This window comes from Sceloporus occidentalis, unplaced genomic scaffold, assembly GCF_023333645.1.
Source record: "Sceloporus occidentalis isolate IW3139 unplaced genomic scaffold, rSceOcc1.0.p SCAF_2, whole genome shotgun sequence".
Classification (NCBI taxonomy): Eukaryota; Metazoa; Chordata; class Lepidosauria; order Squamata; family Phrynosomatidae; genus Sceloporus; species Sceloporus occidentalis.
The window spans coordinates 243,555,256-243,570,622 of NW_028316982.1; the positions used below are offsets into that span (position 1 = coordinate 243,555,256).

The 15,367-nt window shown below is 40.9% G+C and overlaps 1 protein-coding gene across 4 annotated transcripts in view; it reads left to right on the top strand.

The window, feature by feature from the left end:
* Positions 1-8,429: 8,429 nt before the first annotated feature.
* SLC7A1 (solute carrier family 7 member 1) overlaps positions 8,430-15,367 on the top strand; it is a 60,277-nt gene continuing 53,339 nt past the window's right edge. The window contains exon 1 of one of the 4 annotated variants that reach the window (XM_089512556.1): positions 8,430-8,566. In XM_089512556.1, the coding sequence (XP_089368682.1) occupies positions 8,515-8,566 (52 nt within the window). In that variant the 5' untranslated portion in view covers positions 8,430-8,514. The other 3 variants (XM_089512559.1, XM_089512558.1, XM_089512561.1) reach the window with 3 other exon arrangements.

Sequence of the window (15,367 nt, forward strand, 5' to 3'; positions counted from 1 at the left end):
CAGACAGGGATGATGATACCATGGTGCCTGCCTGGATCTGCAAAGAGTCAGAGGTAGAGCGATTTACCCAGATGTTTACCCCAAGGCAGAACTTGCTCAAACAAAATGCTGTGGTTATGATTAAGAGCAGATTTTATTTTGGCAAAAATGTGTCTCAATGGCATTATTTAAGACTATTAAACACCAAAAATCTCTAGCTGTAGGAAAGCATTTCTCAACAGAAATGAGTTTCAAACTGCATTCTTAAGCTGAAATAGCTGGATCATGCATCTATAACATCTCTGTCCTATTTTGAGGAGAATCTATAGGAGTAAAATTTCATCAGGAGTGGATGTAAACATATGAAGACTAAATCATGACAATTTTCAGATGCCCATAACATTACCAAAAGAAAGTGTATTGTTCTAAGACTTTATTTATTTATTTGTATTTAGTGAGGTCCCATAGAATCTGAGGCACTAAGCTGTAGTTTACATGATTTGCAAGTACATCTGGCACTGGTTTCCACTCAATGGAAATGAATGGAATTGTGATAAGTGAAAATGCTTGATGAGATCTGATTGATATCTTCTCCTTTAATAGCAAGAGAACTGCCCTTCATGGTGTGGTGAACTGAGAAACAGGCATGGATAAGTAGGAAATAAACTTCTTTCAAAGAATGCTCCCTATTCCTCCTCCTTCCTACTTAAATTCATTCCTGTTCAGAATAGGAATTGTATATCAATGAATGAATAGGTATTGCCTTAGAGACTGCTGGGGTAGGAAGTTTTTGGTCTTCCAGAAGGCACTGAACAGCAGCATTTCTCCAGTCCAACAACTGTGGAAACTGCCACATAATTCCTATCCCTGGACTAGAGAAGACTCCATGTTGCCCAACATCCTAGTCAGCTAAAAGAATTGCCTTTTGAAAAAAACCAAACCAAACCAGTTCAGCTTGGATTAACTGTGAAAAAACTACTACAAGCTCATTGAAATGAACTGAAAAAAATCTCAATGCACAACTCCAAACAGTGACTCAGAAATGCATGTAGCATACCTAGAAAATTAACATAAAGTAATAGAAAATGAGTACTACGTAACAATTTTTTTTATTACTGTAACAGTTAATAGTATTAGACTGCTTTTAAACTGCTGTAATGAGTAATGGAATGAATTGCTTTTAAACATAATGAACATAAGTTAAACTTACCTTTCTGGGCTCTGAGCAGTTCTATGAAGATACATGCATGCTTCTAGTTATAGTATATCACAGCCTTCTAACTATGGCTGAAAAATCAATTGTTACTTGCAATTAGAGTGGATATATTGAATCAATGAAATTTACACAGATACCAGTTTACAAGTTACCACTGATTCAGTGAGTATACTTTAGTTGGGACAAACCCCTGGATTTGGGAGTAGGAAGTTAAAAGTGGGGTACAATTTCAACATTTGTATGCTAAAGAAACATTACCTATTTAACCTTCCCCAGAACCTTTATTGTTGTATAATTCACATAGGATTAGACCACAAGTAAGGTATTTTATGGAGGATTTGTGAAGTTAAAGGACATTGTCACCTGAGGATTTGTAAGTAATGGAGTCACTTGCCATGATTTTTTTAATGGACAAGAACAAACTGGGACAATTTTTGCCTCAGCAGATCAGTTGCATTTGTGCTAGTGTCCCAGTGGGGTTTTGTTGTTATTGTTCTGACTAGTGCAATTTATTGTGACATAAAAGGTCCAAGGCCATTTTGTTGTTGGAATATACTGCAGAGAAGCTGGTATATGTCTTGAGACCACAGAACTCATTCTTCTGCCCAAACAGAAAGAAACTGAAAGATTGTAATCTGAAACCTCACCACATACTTAAACAACCTACTATTTACTAAAATAGAAAGTGTCCTTCTCAGGAAAAGAAAAAAAATGCAATCAAATAAGCTTTGCAGTCAGGTCCATGTTGGTATTCATGATTCCCTCAATGAGAGAGGCTGCACTGCAAATTAAATCCATGGCTACACTATCAACAGTGTTAAATTATTTCCCCTTGTTCAGGATGGGGTGGGTGGTTATTGCAAATATAATTCCACGTTACTGTTTTTTCATTGTGGCGTATGTGGGTGGAAGTCAGTTCCCACTGACAGAAGCAGGGCAAGAGAAAAATATACCTGGCTATAGCTGTTCTGAGAAGTCTAGAAGTGAAGTGAAATGAAAATACTGTACTGTACTTCAGGCAGGGACATAGCCAAGGGGGGGGTTCTTGGGGTCCGGACCCCCCCTTCCATTAGAAAAATGAATGGTGTGTGCTGCTGCGCCACTGCGCACAAGCCCCATTATAATGGTGGCACTTAGTCTGGAACCCCCCCCCCTCCTAAAATCCTGGCTACGTCCCTGCTTCAGGGGAAGTTCTGGAACACTGCTTTCAGAGTACAGTAATTCTGAAGGTGACTGCTGCACATCTGAAGATGAAGACACTGTGCTACCTGTTGAATGCTGCTGAGAACATAAAGACAACATTCCTTAAGAGCACTTGTTAAGGCACATTTACAGTAAAGGAACAATTTCCAACAATGCTGCTAGGTATAGTTGGAAGAGATGGGTTCCAACATCATCTAAGGGACAGACCTAAGAGGTGGGAGGGCAAAATGTGCACTCACTAGATTAGATCCAAGAAGGACCAAGTGAAGAAAATGGTGCCATCAGAGGCAGAGGGAGGACTTGGTCTACAAATCCAACTGAATTCTCCAAGCTGAATTTATACACTGGTCTATTACTCCTGATGTAGGTGTAGAATAGACAATAAGAAGCCTTGAAGAAACTACTGCACCCACTTTCAGAACAATGATGAACCTAAATTAATTATGTGAATTTATAAAGTGCTTGATGTTTTACAAGGAAATGAGAGTATACGCAGAGACAAAGGACAGGTCATCCAACAATTGGTGAATATCTGGTTGTGCTAAGAGGTAAATATTCATTCTAGTAGCATATATTAAGTAAACCAGGAAAATATGGCATAAAACTGCCACAGTGCTATAATGCCAAGGCATCTTATCCTTGGAAGAGAAAAACTTACCTTGGCAGGGAGTATACAATGAGAAACCCAGCTTAGTTTATAACAATGGCTCTCAACTGCACCATATTTTAAAAACTGGAAATAATGTAGTGTACATCTTTTCACCAGGTTATCAGTGTCAGAAAATATACTAACTAAAGACCTTATGTATGATGGTAACCGCTAAAATATGCATCTATCCCCTGCTCAAGTAGATGGTGTACTGCATGTGGGCAATACACATGCAAGAAAATTTCCATGCAGCATTCAGGTGAAATGCTCTTGTTGGCTGCAGGTTGGCCGGCACAAAGACTGGCCCATCATAGGAGGACATTTCCCTCAGCAGAGAGTATTTTCCGAATGGGATAGAAATTTGTCCCATTGTATCATCAATGTTACATATGCCCCTTATCATATCAACAAAGGGTGCTTCCAGAAGGATGGTTATCACTCAAAAGGCAACATGCAGCTATTCCATTATTTCTCTCCCCATCTCTTTCTCTCTCACATGGATGATTTTCTGGTAAGAAAAAAGAAGAAGACAGAAACAGCAGTGGGGAAACAGAAGAAGAAAGTAGTTGACTTCCTATAAAATTCCATGAATGATGCAGAGTAATTGCACAATAAAAACCCTAATCTGGGAACACCCACAGAAGCTTAATTTCTTTTGATTACACTTTATAACAAGCACACCCTTTTCTTAATCTGTAATCTTATGAGAATAGTTTAAAGGAAGAAAAAAAGAAAAGAAAACCTGTTACCGTGTTATTTAAAAAGTTGTTCTCTCCTTCTCATGCCACCCATAGATGTTTTCATGCTTTCAGTAGTTCTTGCATGGCTCTAACCTTTCCTTTTATCTTATAAGATTTTTTCCACATTTCTTCACTTAGGCTGCATCCACACTGTAGAAATAATCCAAGTTGACCCCAATTTAACTGTCACGGCTCAGTGTTAAGCAATTTTGGGAACTGTAGTTTTGTGAGACATGTAGACTTCTCTGTCAGAGAGCTCCGGTGCCACAACAAACTACAGTTCTCAGAATTTCCATAGCATTGAACCATGGCAGTTAAAATGGGGATCAACATGGAATATTTCTGCAGTATGGAGGCAGCCTTAGAACATATTTACTTATTTACCAACTCTTGCCTGTTTTTTGTAAGGTTAAGGAAACTTGTAACAAATTTGTTCAAAAACACTACTGGAGTTTTCCATGTTTTTAGCTTATAGCCAAAAATGAAGTGGGCTTTTCAAGTTGTTGCTGTCTTGAAATATAGCTGTTCTTAATAGCTGAAAACAGATAAAAGATTAAAAGAGAGAAAACAAAATGGGTGAAAAGTATTGTACAACATTCTCCATTAAAGCATTCTTCCACAGCAACTAGTAGTAACCACAAGCTTGTCTCAATACAGGCATATTTCAATTAATGAAGCAATTGTGTACCTAGGTACAGTGGACCCTTGGACTTTAGTTTGGTTTCAGGATGCCCTGTGGATACCAAAATCCATGGATACTCAACTTCCATTAAATACAGTGGTGAAGCAAAATGGTGTCTCTTATCGAAAATTAAAAAAATCAAGGTTTGCCTTTTGGAATGTATATGTTTTTGGAACATTTACAAGCCATGGATGGTTAAATCTGTGTCTAAAGAATCCATGGATATGGAGAGCTGACTGTATTATGTTTTTAACAGAAAGTTGGGTACCAGTGACAGAAATAACATGGAAAGCACAGGGATAGATTTGTATATCATAAAAATAAACAGCAGTTTAACTCGTTTCAGCAAATTAACGATATCCACATATGAAATGAAACAACCAGTAGGCTTTGCTGGCTCTCGAGTGAGACTTACTTCTAAATAAAAGTGTATAGGATTTGACTTTTAATGTTATTTTAGTACTTTTTTATGATGTCCAGATTATTGTTTCACTGTAATATGACTTGCACATGAGCTAAACTAGGCTGGAATCTTACTCACTTAAAGGTGCTATAAAAATGTTTCAAATAACTAGTGTCTGCTATGCCAAAAGAAATAAATCCAGGTTATCAGCAGCTAAGGCAATGAACTGGGATTAGAACGATATATGCATTTGTGGGCGGGGCTGGCGTAGCAGGCTGCATGATGGGCCCGAAAAAGGGAAGTTCTGACCCACGTGCCGAACAAACTTACTAGACGCAGGCTTTTGCTGCAACAATGTTTAATTCACCAACAAACTATTCTTCCCCTTCTTCCCAAATAACTAACAAAAACAAGGCCAACAAGCCAACCAGTTCGGTTCCAACTCTCAAAACTCAAGTCCTTAGCTTTAGGTCTCCCCAACCACGGCGTCTCCCGGGGCGCTGCTCCTCTGTCCAGCGGAGTGCTTCTCTAGCGGCTCCCAGTCAGCTTTGTCACGGTTTTGCGGAGGAGGGCCACACTCCCACTTCTCCCCTTTAGGGTCCCACCATTCGTCCTCTAGGTCCCTGCTGGGTGGTCCTCTCCAAACCTCCTCGTCAGAGTAGGCAAAATCCCCCTCCGTACGGGGATGCCTTAACTCTACCTCCTGGTGAGGTCCCCTCTTTCGAAAGCTGGGCCGGGCTTGCAGGGAGACCGGGACCCCGTCCCTCCCAGGACTTCTCTTTACCTCCACTGCCCCTCTCTCGTCCGCAGCTCCCCGACCTCCTCTTCCGCAATATATCCCTCCTCCCAAGCGCCGCTCTCCCTTCTCTTTTATCCCCCTCTCAGGGAACCTTGGCCCCTCCTTCTCTAACTCAGCCTCCTGACTGGTTCCTCCCTCCCTTCCCACCTGGCTCACTTCAGCCCCTTCAGCTCTCCCTCTCTCAGGGCTCTCCTCACTACAGCATTTCATTTTAAAAACTTCTTCAAGAATAGAACTAACTTTCCTGGAAGCAGAATGTACTATTACTTGAACATTTAAAAAAATGCATTTATTTATAATGCCAGAACATTTATGCTAAACAAGCCCTTTGAACATTTATGGCCAATTTACACAGGACTGCGATGAAAAAGCTTTATCAATATTGTAGCTGTGTTTAATGTTTTGGGTATCGAATTAAAAAAAAAACCACTATAAAAATGTTGTAGCACACATTTTCCCCCAAATTAGAAATTTGTATCAATCCAGTTGTTACTCAGCTTTGATTAGGTGCTGATGTTCCAGTACAATTTCTTTTAGCGCTTTTGAACTGATTTTGTGTTTCATATCAGCAGGGACGTAGCTAGGATTTTAGGAAGGGGGGGTCCAGACTAAGTGCCACCATTATAATGGGGCTTGAGCACGGCGGTGCAGCAGCACACACCATTAATTTTTCTAATGGAAGGGGGGGGGTCCAGATCCCAAGAACCCCCCCCCCCCCCTTGGCTACGTCCCTGATATCAGCAGATTAAACATCAGGTAAAAACTCTTCTAGAACATAGCCTCATAGCCCTAAAAACTCACAAAAAATCTGTTAGAAGATTTTAACCCCTTTTTGCAGGATCATTTAATTCAGTGAGGTATTACAACATAGAGAAGTCAAAGCAAGTTGTGAAAAAAATATACGTCATGGAGCAAATCTGAGGTCATTTTTCGATTTAGAACACCAAATTCCTATAAAATCAGCAATTGCTGTTGTGCGCCTTGAAGTTGTTTCCGATTTACGGTGACTCTAAGGCAAACTGACACAGGGTTTTCTTGGCAATATTTGGTTAGAGGGGGGTTGTTATTGCTGTCCTCTGAGACTGTGTGTGTGTCTGACTTGCCCAAGACCATCCAGTGGGTTTCTATAGCTAAGTGGGGATTTGAACCATGATCCTCAGAGTCTTAGTCCAATACCACTAAGTCAAGCTTTCCGCATCACCCTGTTTTACAGGCCTCATCCCACTGCACTTGGATCCCACATTTCACAACCACATTACTGTGCATTATTATACAGTCGAATCTCGCCGTTCCGGACCCCCCCAGTGTAAGGTGAATTCTGCCTATGCTTGAGCCCCATTCAAGTGCGCGTGCCATGGGCATGTGCCCCATTCATCCAAATGGGATGCACTGCCCCTTGTGCCCGGCACACTCCCATGCGGCTTGAGCACATAACCTCAAAGCTGCGTATAGTATGTGTGTTGTTCGCCCTCACACGCATTGTGTGTTGTTCGCCCCAACTCATGGTGACCCTGTGGATGAGGAAACTCATATGCCAGCCACAGATGCTGGCAAAATGTCAGGAACAAACTCTTCTAGAACATGGCCACATAGCCCGAAAACCCCACAAGCAACTCAAGACAGACTGTTGTGCAAATTACAAGAGGGGTGTAATTATCCAAATATTCTAAATTTTATAGAGATTTTTTTAATGTAAGTTTTAACAATGTATGTTCTTTTCCTTTTTTATCATTGTGTATATGTATGTGTGTATGTATATGTGTGTGTGTGTGTGTGTGTGTGTGTGTGTGTGTATATATATATATATATATATAAATAAATTGAAATGGTCTGGAGACTTATTCAATAAAGATTTATCTTTATTCCATGAGCGTTCCAAGAAACAATGGAGGACACGATCAAAGAAAAGTTACTATAAAACACACACACACATATAATAGAAATGTAAATTAATCTTGTCATTCTTAAAATGGAGGACTCTGAAGAAACGATGGAGGACGTGACCAAAGAAAAACTGTTAACACACACGCACATTTAATAGAAATGTAAATTAATCCTCAGTCATTCTTAAAATGGAAGACACTGAAGAAACGATGGAGGAGAAAAACTGTTAAAACAATCACACATGTAATAGGAATGTAAACGTAAAAGGGTCAGGGGATGGGATGGTTTCTACTTTCAAATTTTATTCTTATCATGTTATTGTTATCTTTCTGCTGTAATCCGCCTTGATTCCTTCGGGAAAAGGCAGAATATAAATTATTATTATTAATTATTATTATTATTATTATTATTATTATTATTATCTGTATGGTGTGGAATGGGAGGCCCTCAGTGGTGGGCGGGTGTGTTTGTGTGACACTATTTGAGCTACTACTACAGGCACAGCACAAGGTGACACCGACCCTAGTGACGCCACACACTGGTTTATGGGAGTGGTTTAACTATATAAGTGCGTCTTTTGGGGCCATGAAGGGAACAGGAAGGAAGCCCAGCGCTGACTGAGCCTTGCAGTTGCAGCAAGAAGAGGCACCGCTGGAGGCGGGAAGGTTGACGGTTGGAAAGGGGAGCGCGCGCACGAAGCCGCCTTTCCCTCCCTCTCTCCCGCGCGCGCGAGGACAGAATGTGCGCATGCGCGTCTGTGGCTGGCTTTCCCCGCCCCTCATCTTAACCGCCTCCCTCGCGTGACGTCACGAAACGTTTCTTCCCCCCCCCCGCCTCTTCCTCCTCCTCTTCGCTGGCTCTAGGGCTAGTACTAGTCACACGCTTCATCGTGACCAGATGTCCTAAGCGCCAAGGAGGGCAAGGCACGGCAAAAATGTGGGGCGGTGTTTAAAAAGACAATGAAGGGATTAATAAAAGCTATTGTAAAACACACAACACACAAAGACACAAGTAACAGAAGTGTAAATTAATCCTCCTTAGTCATTCTTGAAATGGAGGACGCTGAAGAAGCAATGGAGGACATGGCCCAAGAAAGGCTGTTAAAACACACGCGTAGTAGAAATGTAAGTTCATCCTCCTCAGTCGTTCTTAAAATGGAGGACATGAGCAAATACTAAGCTATTAAAATAGCTGAATGCCAATTCACGCTTCGCAGTCAAGCTCAGAATGGAGGACATTGTGAATTGCTCCGGGGCAGAAGGCTGGAATGCAGGGCGGGCCTTGGAAAAGGAGGAGGACGCGTCCTGGGAAAGGAGGACGCACCCTCCTCCCAGCCCACTTTCCATCCCTCCGTAATAAGGCAGCAGCAGCAGCAGCAGCAGCCCAGTCAGAGGGCGGGGAAAGAGGCAGGCAGGCAGCCAGCCATCCCTCCGCCTCCTCCTCCTTCCTCCCATTCACTCCGGAGAGAGGAGGAGGAGGAGGAGCCCTTGCGCCAGAGACACAGGCAGCAGAAGGCGAGGCGGTTGTAGAAAGTCTTATCTGCTCCTTTTGCATCCAGAAGGAGCCCGGGAAAACTCAGAGCCGCTTCCCATCCCTTTCCCTTCTTCTCCCACCTTCCACCATTCGGGCCTGATCTGGGGCTGAGGGCAACCGGGCGAAAAGGAAGGAGGGTGAGTAGCCCGAAAGGCGCCCCTTTCTTCCTTGCCTTCTTTCTTTTCCCTTCATTCTCTCCTTCCTCTTGACAGATCTAGCTCCTTTATAAACCTAGCCAGGATGGAGGCTGGAAAAGAGGAGTTAAAAGGGTCTGGATTTGCACGTGAGAATGGGGTTTCCTTCCTCCTCCTCATTGGCCCCATTTAATACTAAGCCCTGCTCGGCCACATGCTCCAAGAGGAATCCATTTTGCAAGCGGCGTGGTCTCTCTCTCTCTCTCTGTGTCTGATGCAATATTTATCGGGTGGAAGGGAAAGGTATAGAAGGAGGAGGAGGAGGAGGAGGAGAAAGAAGAGGAATCTGGCTTGGAAGGCTGCATCCACACTGCAGAAATAACCCGGCTTGAGGCCGCTTTAACTGCCCTGGCTCAGTGCTAGGGAGTTCTGGGAAGTGTAGTTTTGTGAGACATTGAGGCTTCTCTGTCAGAGAGAGCTCTGGTCCCACAACAAACTGCAACTGACAGGATTCTTCCCAAGCACTCAGCCAAGGCAGTTAAAGCGGTCTCAGACTGGATCGTTTCTGCAGTGTGTCCTGGACCCTAGACTCTTTCTTTCTTTCTCTCTTTTAACTAATTGGGTTAAGAAAATGTTAATACCTGGATTAGATCCTTTGTTTTAAATGCCTAGTTTGACCCTAAACCATCTGGTTTCAACAAAGAAATACATTTTAATAAAGAAAAATCAGATTAAAAATAAAATAACAACCGCACTTGTTCAACTTTGGTCTCCTGGGTCCTTTTACCTTTACGGTGGAAAGTATTGGCACGTCCTGCCAGGGCTCATGCCCAAAACTGGCATCTTGGAATATCTGACCTTATTTCTTTCTTTTAAATCAGACTTTTCAGTTTCAGCCGTTTTAGTCCCTTCCCCATTTCCCCTCAATAATGGAATCCAGAGCCACTCATGTATATTTAAAACAATGCACATTAAAAAAAACTATGCAAAAACCTAAATTAACAATAAATATAAGATTTTAAAAGCAGTTCATTAAACAATTTTTAAAATCAAGTTAAAAATTAGGTATTAAAATATTAAAGTTTTATTAAAAGGCCATAAGCAAACCAGGACGCACTAAAACAAATGACAGTACTTGCCATTAGGGAAATCATAGTTGGCCATAGAGAAAGCATACTTGCCCATAGGGGAACATAGGAGAATACTTGCCCATAGGGAAACCCAAAGTATTCTGCAATGTTTCTCTAAGGACAATTATGGTTTCTCTATGGAGAAGCATGGTTCCCCTATGGATAGTACTGTCATTTCTTTTAGTACAGATCTTAAATTCCCAGAATTCCATAGAAGGAGCCAAGGCTGCTAAAGTGGTGTCAAACTGGATCGCTTCTGCCATGTGGGTGCAGCCTAAGGGAATACTTGGGAGTGGAGAAAGGGAGAAAGTCGGTTTGGTCGCCTGTCCCATTGCCTCCCTTCCCCACCTTCCTAGATGAATGCTTCCCCAGTTGCAGACCCCCATTGGCAGTGATCGGCAGATCTAATTCGGTTTAAGGTTGAAAGAAGTCCTGCCTTAAATGGTGCTTTTTCGACTTGTGCTGGGGGGGGGGGGGCTGGTTCCATATAATGAGTCATCATTAAACCCAGCAGCCTCTCCTTCTTTCTCTCTTTTGACAGAGATTGTCCCAGGATCAAGTAGTATCTCTCATAGTTTGCTTTTTCTTAGGAGGCTTAGGTTTCTGATGCAATTAACCTGTGCATTAAATCAGAAGCTATGAGCTATTTATGGTAAAGAAACTACTCGTGGCAGGACTTTCTAGCAAAGGGGGAAGGGTGCGTGTCAGAGGAAGGTGTCAGGGAATTGGCTGTTTCTATGTATAGGCACAGATTTTTTTTAATCCATGAAGTCAACCTCCCACAGTTTGAAAATATTATATACTGTATACACTCCTGTATAAGTCTAGAAATTTTAGCCAAAAAATTGACCCCCCCAAACCTGAGTCAACTTATCCACGGGTCAATGTAAGTACTGTTTATTATTTAAAAAGGAACCATCTCCTGGTGAAAGGCAAGAGTCCTGGAAATACCCCCCCCCCCAATTTACTCTCTCCTCTGCCCTACCTTTAGTATGAGCACAAACAGTTATGCCTGCTGAAGTTTTGTACGTTCTTTGGCATTGTTTTCCTGTGTTTTGTCCTTTAGATCCTTTGTTACATGGCCCTAAATTTTCTCCTCAACTTATCCATGGGTCATATCAAAATCCATAATTTTGCCCCCAAAATGTGCCCTTGCCTTATATGTGAGGTTGACTTATAGTTCAGTATATATGGTGTGTGTGTATATGTGTGCTTGCTTATTTGAATATATATATATATATATGTGTAATTCAAATAAGCAAATCTTGATTTTGCTGTTTTATGGAAGGAACAGCATTTTACTATGTCACTTAATGCTACTTAAGCATCCACAGATTTTAGTATCCATGGGAGGTTCTGGAACCAAAGCTCGCCAGATACCAAGGGCCTGCTGTACTGAGTTTCATGCTTTTCTAATTTCTGGGGGGGGGGGGGGGGGGATGACCTATTGGTTTTGTTGTTGTTGTTATTGTTTTGGTTTTTTTACTTCCGCCTTCAGTTTCCTCTTCTAATAAAAAGCAGTAAAAGCCATAACGCAAGCAGTTGCTATGAAGCTTCTAGTAACCAAAGACACATTGCTTGTGTTTGCCTAGCATTAAAACTCATGAAGTTGGTTTCATTGGCTTCCCCCACCTCCTTACCTCACAACTTTAGCGGAAATTCTGAGTGTGATTGAATGCATGAATCCAGCTGGTTGTTTTAAGTTTGTAAAGGAAACTGTTTAGGGCAGGAAGTAACATTAGGTTGGTATCAAGAGATAGTTAATTCTCCGGAGTCTGATTGCCTTTTAAGTGCCTGTTGTCAACAATAGTACCTGCAGCTAATAATAATCAGAAGATCCGACATCATGTCATTCTTTTTTTAAGTGATTTGTATATTGCTTCTTCAGCAACCCAGTTCCTGGATGATATGATTATTACCAGATAGCACAAAAACATCAGGTACAATGGGACACAAGCAGCAAGTTTTATTGCTTTCCTCTAAAACCACAGAGCTGTTCTGCGAGAGTAGTGTGTCATTTGAAAACTTGTGTTTCTGAAGACATGCAGTACTTATGAAATGTTCATTTTTAATAAATGTACTTAATTGTTTTGGGGGATCTAGATTCTAAAATCTTGCTGGTATCCTCAGTATGCTACTGTCAGGCCAAAGGCTGGCTTAGTCCACCTGTGCTATCAGAGGAGGAGCTGAACAAATGATGTCATGGGGAGCATTGACCTTATTTACTTTACAATGGCATTAAATATCCTGGCTAGTTACTGCTGGATGATGTTCTTGGATTGTGGGAACTAGGTCGGAAGGGTAAAAGCATTTTGTTCCTACCAGATAGAACTAGTGACCCATCTATCTCAGGATTATATACATGGAATACAGAGCCTGGGAAAAGTTAACTTTTGGACTACATCTCCAAAAGTCGCTTCAGCCAACATGACCAATGGCTCTTTTGAATCTTAGGTGTGTTCTGCACATGCCAAAAGTATGTGCTCGGTGCTTACTAAGGCTAGGAAGGGGCGTCCTTTACTAACCCTAGTACGCGCCGAGCATGTACAAAATGGTGGCGCCCATTCTACATGGGCGCCACCATCTTGACGTAGCGGGCGCTTAGCATCCGCATGTCTCTGTGCCATTATGATGCCGCAAATGCGTCAATGGCGCTTTGTGGCATCATAATGGAGCTGCAAAAAGAAGCCGCTTTTTGCGGCTTCTTTTTGCTGCTTGGAGGAGTCACGTGGTTTGTCCGCTGCGGCTCCTTCACGCAGCAAACACCGGTGCTGGCAGACCGCCCTTTTGCCCTAGGCAGCAAGGGTTGATTTCATTTAAATGTGATTTAAAAGACCTTTCTAAGGACTCAATTTTATTTTTTTAATTGTTGTTTAAGTCACTAGTGAAGAAGATTGTATTCAGTGTTCTCCAGCATGCTTTCAGTTAACCATAGTTCAGTTCAGCCTTTTTCATTTTGTAGCATATTTGGAATTTTGAAACAGTGCAGCATGGGCATCTGCAGTTGGATATACAGATTGCGTCTCCCTTTTCCAAAATGCTTGGGACCAAAAGTGTTTGGGATTTTGGAGTTCTTTAGATTTTGGAATATTTGCATGTACATAATGGGATATCTTGGGGATGTGACCCAAGCCTAAACATGAAATTTATATATGTTTCTAACGACAACAACAATATTTATTTCTTACCCTTCTTTCCCCTTGTATTGAGGCAGGGAACAACAACAAATAACAATACACAATATCAGTTAAAACACATTAATTAAAATGTGCAACAGTTAAAACAGACAAATAAGACATGTACATTCTAAAACAATCCACATTTAAAATTCATCATTTAAAAGTCATCTGGATAAACCTGCACAGCTGGTGTATTAGCTGAAGCTGATAGTAAGCACTCCTGGCTGTCAAATCTATTTGAGCTGTCATTTAGAGCAGTGGAACAAGAAGTACCCCCAAACTATAAAGATAATCTTTCAGGGTGAGTGTAACTTCATCCAGAACTGGTTGACACACTTCCAAACCCAGATTAAGACCTTGATAGGAAGCACATCTGTCTTGTCTGGATTCAGGTTCAATTTGTTTTTCTTCATCTAGCTCATTACTTCCTCCAGGCATTCATTTAGGAGACACACTCTCCTTATCTGAGGTTGTATTTGAAAATATATTTATGTGCTTTATACATATAGCCTGAAGGTAATTTTGTACACAATATTTTGAATGCAATATTTTAAATAATTTTGTGAATGAAATAATTTTGTGTACATTGAAGCATCAGAGAGCAAAAGTGTCACTATCTCAGACATCCATGTAGACAATTTTGGATTTTGTAAGGGAGACTCAATCTGTAGCAAATTTTCAAAATGATAATCTGCATAATTTTTATATAACATCCCCTCCATGTAAATTATGGCTTACATTTATAGATGACACAAGTAAAACCCGCAGATTCCATACTGGCTAACATTGCCATAGTGAACAACAGGGATTCAAGGATCTTTCTGATTTGTTTGTTTGTTTGTTTGTTTTGCATGGTGTGTATGTGTTTTTTCCATGGGTTGCTGTCAAAATGCTATCAAGTCACAACATTCTTTTCAGGTTTTGGAGGGAATCCTTTGTAAAATAAAAATTTAAAAAATTATGAGGCTCCAGTAGAAACGGTAATATCTACATCTTTTGCTATCCAGTGCCTCATTATTTTCATTTTATTTTGGAGTGTGCACACACGTCACTCTCTTCAAAAGGCTGATTGCTATCTCTACAGAAATACTTCAGTTAACAATATGGATGTGTTTCTTGGCATTATTGCTTTAACACAAAATTTACTATCAGAAGCAGAAATAACATGGAAATAATAGGCATTGCTTCATATAACAATAAAGAAGACTATTTCATTATATTTCAGCAATTTTTAATTTAAAATTAACAGTATGCATATGTGAAATAAAACAACCAGGTTAGGTAAGCTGTGCATAAATAAAGAAAAAAAAACATTTTGAACCTTCTAGAGATCATTTGAAGGCTTCTCTTAAAATGCATCAAAGGATGCCTTTTTCTTTTATCAGCCTCTCCTTTTCCCTTCTTGGTGACCAGATGTATAGAACAGGACAGTGAAAAGACAGAACTACTGAAATACTTTCTCTCTTTCTGTCTTTTCCCAAAAGGACAACAGTGTTCAAACTGGGGAAAATGGAGCGGATGATACAGTAGGAGAAATCCAGCACAGAATAGGTAAAGAGGTACTACAAGAATACCTGGCTACTGTAAATAAATCCAAATCTCTAGCGCCAGATGAACTTCATCCAAGAGTATTAAAAACTGGCCAAAGTAATTAAGAACTACTGGATATAACATTTGAGAACTGGAGAACAGAAGTCCCAGCAGAGTAGAGGAGGGCAAATGTTTTCCCTGTCTTCAAAAGGGGAAAAAAGAGGGTCCAAATAATTACTATCCAGTCACCCTGACATCAATATCAAGAAAGATGATAGAACAGATAATGAAACAGACAATCTGTAA